Raw genomic sequence first — 12,483 nt, forward strand, 5'->3', positions numbered from 1 at the left:
CACATCTGGCCATACGTCAGAATTGCTAGAGGGCTTTATAAAAAGAAAGATTCCTAGTTCTCAACTCCAGAAATGTTATTCAGAAGATATTTTTCAAAAAGATCCCGAGGAGTTCTATGATTAGCTAGGTTTGGGGATCACTACTAAGGTTTCTTCTAGTGCCAAAATTATGCTTCTGAAACTATACTGTCCAACATAGCAGCCACCAGCCATGGGGGAAGTGCTCAGTGGCCGCATGTACTGAACAGGGTAGCTACAGAACACTTTCATCACTGCAGAAGGTTCTACTAGACAACACTTTTTTAGAAATCAATTAAGAGTTCCCCAAACACACATGACTTCATCTCCATTCTTCCCTTGTTCTGATTTAACTTTATCATTTCTTAATAACTGCTGCCTTCATTCCTCAAATATGTTAACCCATGAGAAAAATAGCCTAAGATCAAAAACAGCTTTCTTTCGTTTCTCTGAAGAAGCTAAAGAAAACAGCTCTGCATGCCTCTTTTCCCTCTCTCATGCCACACACACATGCACACACACAATGAAAAGTCCAAACGAGACCCCCAGCCTCCCACAGTGCGCAGCCGTGCTGAGAGGATCCTATTCTCAGAGCTCTGCCTCGAACCCACAGTACGGCCACTGCGGACAGGACAGTTCTCTCCTGTGTACGGCAGGACGTTTAAGAGCATCCCTGGCCTCTCTACCCACTAGGTGTGAGTAGTACCTGCCCTCCAGTTGTGACAACCAAAAATACAGGACATAGCCAATTATTCATTCTTCAGGGACGCAAAATCCCCTTCCCTCATCTCATTAACAAACCACCTCTAATCCTACCTCCTTCGTCTTAATTCCTCTCTTCACCCTCTATTCTTCCATAGTCTCCATTATAAAAGAAAAGTAAGGATTTTGTCCTATGCAAATCAAGTTAATAAGCAAAAACAAAGACTTGGGACTTCAAAATTTGCATCTCTTCTTTTATGCAAAAATGTTCGGATAAATTAAGCAGGTTCTGCCAGATTCCCCTATTTTGGTCCCTACAACAAGATGAAGAAAAGCAAGCATCAAAAAACAAGTTTCTCATTATAAGAAAAAGAAGAGTTATAACCCAGGAAAGATTATGATTTTGGTCTGAAGTTTATTCATTTGGGGGTCCCTCTCTAAGTAAATATAAAATTATACATATAATATTGGATAGAGAAGTGAATAACCAGGAGAAATCAAAACTCGTTATAAAAATTTTTTAATGAACAAACACACCCCCTCAGGTGACCCTCGGTAAATATGCCTTTGTATGATGCCCTCCCCTTGAATTCAGGGGAAACTGTGACTGGCTTCTGACCAAAAGAATGTCACAAAGGGCTTGAACACGAAGAGCCCAGGACTACACTTCCTTATGTAAGAATCTGTCTTAGTTAACCAGACAGGCATTCCTCCTAGCCTTGAAGAAATAAGCAACCAGGGTATGAACACCCATGGAGAAGCCCTGTAGCAGAGACCTCTCAAAGCTGTGGACCTCCAGCCACTTTGTCCAGCTACCAGGGAGGTTGGACAAGGACCCAGGCCTCGGCTGAGCTCACAGCCACAGCTGACACTGTGCTGCATGCAGCTTTGTGAGTCCCTCAGTGAGGCACCAGGTAAGCTGGCACCCAAATTCCTGACCCCTGGAAACCGTGGGCAACGAACATGCATCATTTTAAACTGCTGAATCTGTGGTAAGTTGTTATACAGCAATAGAAAACTAATACAAATAACACACTACAAAATCCAGCAAAATAACATTTTTATTGATTAAATGCCTGCCATACCTCTAGGATATCTTCCTACTGTTTTGGGGGGTGCTGTACATTCTTTGATTATCTTGTCCTATACCAATGCTTTTGAAATATTTCCTATAGAGAATTTAAAAAAATAATTTAGTCTTTCTGGTAGTCTAGTTGATCCAAACTTTGTTTTTATCGATAGTTTAGAAAGACTTCTCAGCTTCACAACTACTTCACATTACTAGCAATGAAACATTTAGGACTACCATCAAAATTAGGATACCTCTATCAAGCTTTCCTGTGAGATAGGGAAGAACTTCGCACACCAGCTTCTAGCTCCTTATGGGTTTTTTTTAAACACTTTTAAATTTTATCGTTGTTTCAATCCCTATTCCTCCCTCACAGCCCACCCATTCGGTGCCAGGTGTCAGAGGACATGTCCATGTCACCATACACACCCCGGGAGCTCGGCTCCTGTCACGGCGCCTGGTGAGTCGGCACAGTGGGCGGTAAGAATTTTCCTGGAAGCCATTCCTCCACTGGGACAGCTGGTAATAACCACCAAAGTGACTCCGAACCACATCAATATACGCCACTAATCCCCAACTAAACATATCCTTAATCAGCTTGCCTCAGCTAAACCCCCCAAATGCCCATGGCCACTCCAGCACCACGCAGCGTAAGAGGAGCTGGGCAGACGGAAGTCTAGTGAAAAGGGATAATGACCTTACCCGACTGTGGTTCTGACGGCTTCCTTCCACAAACTTTGTGAAGCACGTGCCATGTGAAATGTGATGCAAGTGAGAGAGGTCCCCATGGTTAAGCTCTGATCCAAACACTCTAATATCAGCAACCATCACCAAGCAGGGGCGGCCGTCACCACAGGGATCGAGCCTGTGTTGTCACACTGGACTCAGCACCAGTCACATTACACAAGCGATGGAGTCTGGGGCGAGGGTAGTGCATGCTTCACCTTGCTGCAAGGAGAACTTACTGTCCACCACTTGAGAAAAAACTCAGTCTTATGACAACTTAGCTCCCCCTTCTAATAGGTCCTAAAATTGACTATTAAAAAGCTAAGTGCCAACCTGTTCTTTAGAAATAACTATACAAAGGTCCCCCTCTCCTCTCTTGCTCCTGCCAGAAAGACAGCTCAAACATTAACAACGGAAACAATGCAAGTAGGGGCCCCTCCCATCCCTGCCAGAGTTGAAATTAACCAAAAAAGCAGCAATCCAGATTTTATGCAGGCAACGCCCCTTACAAAGCTATTCAGAAAGCACCTTCACATGAGTTTGCCCCGTGACCATCCACACACGTGGGGGAACAGGCACATGAACACTGCTGGAGAGGGGACACTGCCACAACAGACAGGAGGACAAAGGTGGCCTGTGCCCGGCGTGGCTTACCTCATCATACATGAACTGAAGCGTCAGGGCCGACTTGCCAACCCCTCCACTGCCAACCATGATCACCTTGTGCAGGGCCAAGGAGCTCTGGCTCTTATTCTTGTTTGCAGCCATCCTGCTGGTTTTCTGAGGTTGTGACACACAGACAGAAGACCCAGTTGAAGAACTGCCAACGAGAAACACAGAAACTTAGGGGAGGTTTGGTGTCAACCCAAGTGAAGTACATATACTCCAGAAAAGCCTAATCCAGACATTCCAGCAGAGAGTAATTCTTCTCGGCTCCAGGCAGAGGTAAAGCCCACAAGCAACTCTGGAAGTAACTTATCACAGCAGGGCCAGAGCAACAGCGAGGCAAGAGAGAAGGAAGGGAAATGGGCCTGTGTCACAGAGAAGGGTGGGGAATGAGCTGCCACCAAAGGTCGATGTGTCCTCAGCATTGCTTCACCGAAGGGAGGTGCAGTTACTCCCAGTCCTAGTGCCCGAGCCTACCCGCCCCGCCTCCCCGCCGAGTCATCTGGAGCTACGGGGAACACCAGGACTCAGGGGCCTCGCTGTCTGTATCCTCACTCCACCCCCACCGTACTTCTCCCTCCCATCACACACCCCCACACGGCCCTCAGAGACTGGAGACTCAGAGGTCACCTGAAAAGGGAAGTACATGTATTATTTTATATGTACCCCTTCATGACACATGAAGTTAAAAGAGAACTAAATTGTTTACTTTAAGTATATTTAAAGTGATGAAATGAGTTAAACTTCCCTAAAAATAACAATTTCATTAGTCAAAATCAGTTTAACCTCATTAGAGTGAGATGAAATGAGTAGAGTACCCTTGAATTGTGGAAAGATAAGGTATTCTGAACCAGTGAATTTAACAGACAGTACCTAGAACTTATTCCAACCCAAGTGGCGATTTTTAAAAAATATTTTATTTATATACTCTTAGAGAGAAGGGAAGGAGAATGAGAGGGAGAGAAACATCAATGTGTGGTTGCCTCTCATGTGCCCCCTACTGGGGACCTGGCCTGCAACCCAGGCATGTGCCCTGACTGGGAACCAAACCAGCATGAACCCTCTGATTCACAGGCCCATGCTCAATCCACTGAGCCACACCAGCCGGGGCCAAAGTGCCAATTTTTATTTTAATAATTTGTGTGCAAAAATCTCTCTACTTCATGTATAAAGAGTAAGGAAAAAGGACATGATCCCTAGTCTGGCTCTGTCATTTGAAAGCCATGTGACCTAGAACTAGTCATTTAATTTCTCCAAGCCAGTTTTCTTATCTCTGAAAACTAGAAAACCACCAACCTACCTTGAAGGATTTTTCTGAGTATTAAAATGAGATAACATGCCCTGGCTGGTATGGCTCAGTGGATTGAACGCTGGACTGGAAAGCAAAGGGTCACTGGTTCGCTTCCCAGTCAGGGCACATGCCCAGGTCCCCAGTAGGGGGTGCATGAGGAGCAACCACACATCAGTGTTTTTCTTCCTCCCTTCCCCACTCTCTAAAAATAAATAAAATCTTTTAAAAATAATAATAAATAAACAAAATGAGATAACATATGAAAAACCTAAGCACAAAGCCTAGTACACACTAAAAACTTAATAAAGGTTGGTTTTCTTCTGACAAAGTAACTGGAAATACCCTACTAGAAAAATAAATATATATAACACACACACACAAATCACTGGGTTACATAAAACAACATCATTTATAAAACAGTGGTTTCTATCTTTGGGTGCACAATGGAGTCACTTGGGGAGCTCTCAAAACATCCTGATGCCAGAGATTTCTGATGGAGTTGGTCTGAGATGCAGCCTGGGCTGAGAACATCTGAAAGTTTCCCAGGTGACTGCATTGTATTACAGTAGACCGCTAAGGTGGGGAATGTCTTGTACAGTTTAGCTTACAAGAAAGTAAGAAAGCCCCATGCTTGGCAGGAAAAAACAGCAGTGAGGGCTGGCATTTCTGCAGACCTGGACAGCTGCTATTCTTGGTAAGTTAGGATTTACACACAGGGCTAGCAGACGAGCCTTTTGCCAGGTGGGACTTACAACTGAGAGAGCTTTTCTGATTTGAGACGTGGAAAGATAAGATCCTTGAAGAAGCACACCTCCTGGTAAAGAATGGACCAGAAAACCATCTTTCATCAATAGGGAAAGATGGCAAGCAAGCTTGAGCTCTGTCTGCAGGGAAGTGTATTCTGAAAATCTGTAACCACAGCACTCCCCCAAAGCCAAGATTCACACACAAAGTAACCCCAGGCTGGTTGCAGTGCTGGAAACCGAGGCAGAGCGCGAAACACAGCCTCTCTGTGGGGATAACATGCAGTGAAGACAGCTCAGGAAATTCATAGCTAAAGCCCACAAACAAGAACCCACCAAACCTATGGCACCTAAAAAAATCACCCCACCCAGGAGTCAGCATACGTAACAAGTAGGACTTCTCAGACAGCGATTAAAAGAAGCATTAGCTGATCATTTTTAACAAAATCAGAATGAAAGAAAAATTACATTTTCAAAAGACCAGGAGTTGAACAAGAAGCACTCTGAATGTCTAAAATATTTTTTTAATATTTAAAATGAAAAGTAATAAACACTGTAGGGGAGGAAAAACAAACCCATCTTAAGTCACTGGCAGAGGCTCCAAAATTAGACTGACAAAAGGCAGATTAATGAGAAAACAAAGAGAAGTGAAAAGAAAAAACAAACAGAAACTTATTAACGTGCACACACACGCACACACACACACAGGAGAAAGCAGTGATGAGCAATCAAAGGGGGTGATTAGAACCTGGGCTTAGGAAGTATCTTAACAAAAGAACAATACATTTTCTAGAGAAGTGACAAAACATAGGAAAGAGGCTTTGCACCTGTAGGGGTGGCAAACTGTGGGGAGGTAAATGCAGGGGAAACTAATAAAAGGTGAAGGTGAGCAAGGTTTGTCAGGCAGATTCCTCTGGTGATTCTCTGGGCTCCTTGGCAGCGTCTAGGAGCAGCTCCTTGGCAGCCTCTAGGCAGCGTTGTCTCAGGCGAGTAGGAACTGCCTTTCCCTTCCCACAGAGAGGGGAAGGCAGCTTCTCCTCCTGTCGTTAGCTTTCTCAATTGTCCTTGGCTCAAAACAATCCTTATGCCGAAGTGGCAGATTTTAGGGTGGCATACTCTAAATCCCGTCAATCATTGGCAGAAAGTTTACAAAATACACAAAACTATCTTTAAGGGTTAAATCTTCAAGAAAAGGTTTACTTATGCTCAGCCTGCTCCATTTAATAAGGATAGATAAAATACATGAGAAAAATACACAAAACTACATAAATATGATCTGAAATTGGTTTTAAATATAGGAATACAGACACTGAAGTACTAGCAAGAAATAACTGCTAACAGTGAGCACCCACGGGTGGCAGGACCACAGGTGACTCACTCTCCTTTCTAAGGGTCGTCCTCACGCTGCCACCTGTGGAGACAGTCTGCTTCCTCCCCTGTCACTGGCCCATCCGTTTATTCACCTACACCGGGCCTTCTTTCCACTCTCCCTTTTCTAATTATGTGCTTTTTAATAAGTATTCTAAGCCATTAACTAGATAATTATGCACATTTGAGTTGTGACTAAAATAGAGTAAGTGAGATAAAGGAGAACCCCCCCACCACCACCACCACCACAAAAGGCTTTAGTTTAGGAAGTAAAACTGCTCTGGCCTAGTTTCTGGGCTGCAACTGTTTCCCACAGAGCTGAGGGTGGGGAATGAGGTTAGAGCCACCCCTCACCCCTGCCAGTAAGTGGTCACATAATTTCTCTGAAGCAACCTTGCTGCTATGAATTATTATAGCTGTTTTAACAACTGGACAGAAATAATTTTCTACATTGAGGAGGGGGGGGCTTTTATAAACACATGTAATTCTGAGCGGTTATTTTCAAAAGCACAAAATCAATTTTCTTAAAAGAAATCACAAACAAACTGAAGGCTGTTCACCAAATTCATAGACATTTGTCCAAATGTGCTGAAAGTTCAAAAACGGACATAACCCTGGTTGGCTACTTCCGATCCACAGAACTGCCTCAGTGAACCTGATGTGATGGGGGGGGAGACAGGAGAAAGGCTGCCGAGTGGCCATCACTGAACCTACCCTGGGCACAGGAAATGCGTCCTCCAGACTCCTATCATGGGAGAAAATAACTGCTGTTTGTTTAAACTATTGTTAGTCCATTTATTGTTGTTTTTGCTTTTACTTGTACCAAAAACATCCCCCAAACAGTGTTTGAACTCAAGGAACTCAAAGTCTAGTGGTTCAGGCAGATTAGTAAACGAACATAGTACAGGACAGTAAGTCCCACAGCAGGATTTGTGAGCGGTGCTCCGGAAACACAGGAGAAACATCTAAATCAGACTGGATGGTTAGGAAGATTTTAAGGGAGCATCATAAGAACTGGTATTTGACTAGATAAAGAGAGGAGGAACAATACAAGGAAGAAAAATAACTAAGAAGGCTTAGGAAGGTCATGTTGATGATATGTGTTCATTATAGATATGCCTAGCCAATATATGCATTATTTAAAATAATAGCAGAATCCCATTCCTCAACATTTTATAATGAAAAGTTTCAAGTTTTAAGAAAAGTTGAGAACTACACAGTGATCCATGCACCCAACACCTGGACGCTACAAGTCACATTTTGCTCCACTTGCTCCATCACACACAGTCATCCGGTCCCTCTACGCACCCATCGGTTGTCTTATTTTCTGATATCTTTCATGTGAGTTATAGACATCAGTGCAATTCATCCCTGATTTCCACGTATACATCCCCCCCCTTTTTTTGCAAATCAATTATAATTCACCTATTGCCTTCACTAACAACATCAGAACTCTTTGTAAGGGGCTTGCAAACCTGATCTCTTCAATGAACTATTTGCATCTTAGCCAATACATGAAAGGCACAGCACAGCCCTGAGCCCATAAGACTGAAAACTTAGAAATTCATGAATCCATATCTACACTAAATATTACACACAAGGGAGAAGGGAGGGCTCTTGCTCACAGTGGGACACCAAAGGCAGACTGATAAATGTAAAGGTTGCACCTGAGTTGAAAAATCAACACTTTGCAACTATTATAGTAAAGATTGGTTCAGGCAAGGATCATTAATAGATGCTACATCTAAAGGGAAGATTTGGATGAGTAACAAACTATCTGCATAGTCTTTTTATTTTTACAATTTTCTAATTGTTTCCCAAGTACCGTTTTCTGCCTTTCTCCACCTTATCTGCATAATCTTAAAGTGTCTCCACAGATTCCTTACAAATCGAAGTCTTCAGCCGAACAAGCAGCGAAGTTTACTGACACTAGTATAAGTGTAAAGGCAAGTCCCAATTATCCATGCAACTGCCGGTTACAGTCCAAATTAGGAACAACCTGATCTAACATAGGGTCACGCAGGAACCACCTCTAAAAAAACAGTACTCCTAATATAAAGCAACACAGGAAACAGATGGATCACAGAGATTGTGAATGCTGAATAATGAAAACATAAAACTGCCTACTCAGTAAACATCATTTTCATTCATATTGAAAATCAACATGGACCCTGACTGGTGTGGCTCAGTTGGTTGGGCACCATCCTGCAAACCAAAAGGTCGCTGGTTCTACTCCCAGTCAGAGCGCCTGCCTGGGTTGCAAGAGGCAGCCAATAGATGTTTCTCTCCCCCTTTCTCCCTCCCTTCCTCTCTCTCTAAAAATAAGTAAATAAAATCTTTTTTAAAAAGTCATTTTAAAAAAGTCTTATTTCTTAGTACGTAACATCAAATTATTACCCAGTTGTAACAAAACAAACCGAGGGACTGTGTAAATGAGTGTGCCACGTGCGTAAGAATGTGACTCGGCAGCACCTCACTTCCTGCACTGAGTCCCAACACCACTGTCACTTTAAAGACACAACACAAACTTGCGGTTATCTGTCTCACAGGCTCTCCTTGCGTGGGGACGTAGTATCCTACTCATACGTGTCCCCAGGGCCTACAATTCTAGCCTACAGTGTATTAGAGACCTAAAAATGCCCAGAGAATAAATAAATAAAGGGATGAATGAATAATGAGGGAAGAGTTTTAAGAAATAAAAATAAGGACATATATTAAACAATATCCCATCATATACACTACACCGCATTTCTCATCCAAGTTCCATTAAGAAAATGAGTGTTCTATTGTGAACACTGATTCCAGAAGGTAAGCCATTAAAGCAGAAGCCCTCCCCAAAGGTCCTGTTTGTAGTTTAACAATAGATGCTTGTTAGCTACAAAAATTATAACTAAAAAACACACATATACATGTGCATGCACACTCGAGAACCAATTTGAAGAGATTGGTCAAAGATGGACAGTTCAAGATATACAAAGACAATAAATGCAATGACTTGAAATGCATCAAATTTGTTCACACTGATACTGAAAAAGAACATTATTGGTCACTTTTGGAGGTCCAGTAGAACAACTCATTATTTTAAAAACTGGTAAATAAAGGGAGAGAATTCAATATGTATCTTGATTCTCTTATACAAACTGTAACACATGGTGACCAAATAATAGATGAAGCAAGTTTTCTTTTACAAAATATTCTAACAAATCAAGGAATGACAGAAACTGGGGTATCACCACTTTGCAACTCCTCGTGAGTTAAGAAACCTAGGCACTAAGCTTCAAGAGCTGCTGCTAACACTACTGGGGGGTAGAGTAGGGGAGGCGGGAATATTTGACATCATGAACATCTATTTTTTTCAAGATTTTATTTATTTATTTTTAGAGAGAGGGGAAGGGAGAAAGAGAGAAGCACCTATGTGCGAGAGAAACATCTATCAGTTGCCTATGGTAGGCCCTCAGCTGGGGACCTGGCCTGCATCCCAGGCACCCTGATGGGGAACCAAACCAGCAACCTTCCCATTTGCGGGGCAATGCCCAACACACTGAGCCACACCAGTGAGGACCATTATGATGAGCATCTTGAAAAAGACACAACCATCAGTGTTGTGGTCTTGACCACCCCGGCGCCCAATGCTTTTAGGTCTAATTCCAGAAGTACGGGAGACAGAGGAGTATGTTGAACACAATCACAGAGACACACCATCAGCAATATATAAATTGCAGGACATTCTATGAATAAGCCACTCGGTTTCTTCAGCAAATACATTCCAAGAAAAAAGAGACACAGAGGGAACCTATAAATTATGAGATCTAAGAGACATATAAACTGATTGAAGCATATCAACCTTATTTGGATGCTAATTTGAATGAATAAACACATAAGAAAACTAGGGAAATCTAAACATGACTGGATCGCATAATATTAAAAAATTTATTGTTTAAGAAAATTTCAAATGACTTCATTTAACATTATTACAAATGAAGTTAAATGACAAATGGGATTTGCTTCAAAGTTATCAAGGGAGCAGAGACTAGGGATACAGATGAAATAAGAGTGGCATAAATTGATAATTGTTGAAGCTGACTGATGGATACATTATACTACTCTCTTCACTTTTGTATATGTTTAAAAACTTCTACACTAAAAAAGTTATAAAAAATAATGAAGACAAAAATACAGGTGCCAAGGTCCCACTCTCCTGGAGATTCCAATTCAGGGACATGGAGACCTGGCACCTGTGTCCTCAGGTGGTCCAGCTGATTCCAATACACACCTAGATGGAACACCATTCCACTAATTTTAAGCTGAGAACAGATTCTGTATTTTGCTAACTGCTGTTTCACCCATCACCTAACACAGGACACACCGTTTTTCTCACCTTAATTCTATGAGAAGTAGCATATACATCTATAAGGAATGATGAATCTAACTTCAAACAGAAGTCTTACTTTCTTATAAAATCAGTTGACCATCTCACAGTTAACACTATGCTTAACACTATGCTACCAAACTTTGTTTAAGCATGGGTACATTGCTGTTTAAAAAAAAAAAACAAAACCTGATTCACATTTCACAATCTGATTCCATTTTTGTGAGTTTTCTAGTATCTAAATGAAGATGACAAAGTATCCACACTCAACTCTCGAATGCCATCCTAGAGACAGTCTCTTCGTTTTTCATTCAGCCCATCAAGTGAATTCCTTCCTCTCCGTGTTTACCTACTAACAAGAAAAACTTATTCTTCATACAGTCTTCTATTTATCTTCTGTTCTTCAAGTTCAAATACAATCATTTTCACATATTCACTCTATGATTTTGAAGGCTTCAGAAATAGGCCCTGACCAGTGTGGTTCAGTTGGTTAGGCACTGTCCAGCAAACCAAAAGGTTTCCAGTTCAATTCCCCATCAGGGCACAAGCCCAGGCTGTCGATTTGGTTCCCAGGCATTTGAGAGGCAATTGATTGATGGATATTTCTCTTTTATATCAATATTTCTCTCCTTCCCATTCTCCCTCTCTTCCCCTCTCTCTAAAAATAAATAAAATATTTGAATGATTCTGACTTAAAAAATGCATTCTTGGATTCTCACAATTTAGAACAGAATAGAAACTCTAGGAACCAGAAGACAAGTTTTAAAAATATTTTATTAAATTCTGTTAATACTTAGCCCTGGCTGGTGTGGCTCAGTGGATTGAGCACCAGCCCTCGAACCAAAGGGTCACCAGTTAAATTCCTAGTCAGGCCACATGCCTGGATTGCAGGCCAGGTGCCCAGTAGGGGGCGCATGAGAGGCAACCACACATTGATGTTTCTCTCCCTTTTTCTCTCTCCCTTCCCGTCTGTCTAAAAATAAATAAAATCTTTTTTAAAATTCTGTTAATACTTAAATTTTAATTTTCAGTAAATAAGTTTTAGGAGATTGTTAATACATTTATGGCAACTTCTTGTAGTCCCAGTTTATACCATCCATAAAAACAAATGAATAAACCATGTTACATCAAAGTTCCAACTGAAATGCTTATTATTTCTGATATATATACTAACAGGACTTACAACTTAGTTACTCCTGAGGATGGTCACTAACCTTTACATTGAGGAAAAAGTACAAATCGCTCCATCTTCTCTTAACAAAACCTAAAAATTCAATTCAGGACAATTTTTTAAAGATTTGCTTAAACACTCCAAATCTTCCACTTTATGTAGCAGAGGAAAGTATCTACAGCAAAATTCCGTATCCCCAGATTAAATGTTGTCCAACCGTACTTCTACTACCCTGTAAACAGAACAGGTGTATACTTGCACACACTATTTTATGTTTTGCCATACATCACTAAAGCTTCTCTAAAGTCCTCCCAACTCTCCTCCAAAATAAAAAAAGGAGAGGACTACTAAAGTAATGGC

The 12,483-nt window shown here is 41.6% G+C and overlaps 1 protein-coding gene across 2 annotated transcripts in view; it reads right to left on the reverse strand.

Annotated features, from left to right (window-relative positions):
• RALB (RAS like proto-oncogene B) overlaps window positions 1–12,483 on the reverse strand; it is a 36,764-nt gene that overhangs the window by 13,441 nt on the left and 10,840 nt on the right. For both annotated transcript variants that reach the window (XM_037049866.1, XM_037049867.1), the window contains exon 2: window positions 3,170–3,335. In XM_037049866.1, coding sequence (XP_036905761.1) covers window positions 3,170–3,283 — 114 coding nt within the window. In that variant the 5' untranslated portion in view covers window positions 3,284–3,335. The remainder of the gene's footprint in view (window positions 1–3,169; window positions 3,336–12,483) is intronic.

This window comes from Sturnira hondurensis, unplaced genomic scaffold (genome assembly GCF_014824575.4).
Source record: "Sturnira hondurensis isolate 20B ecotype Veracruz unplaced genomic scaffold, ASM1482457v3 Scaffold0006496, whole genome shotgun sequence".
Lineage (NCBI taxonomy): Eukaryota > Metazoa > Chordata > Mammalia > Chiroptera > Phyllostomidae > Sturnira > Sturnira hondurensis.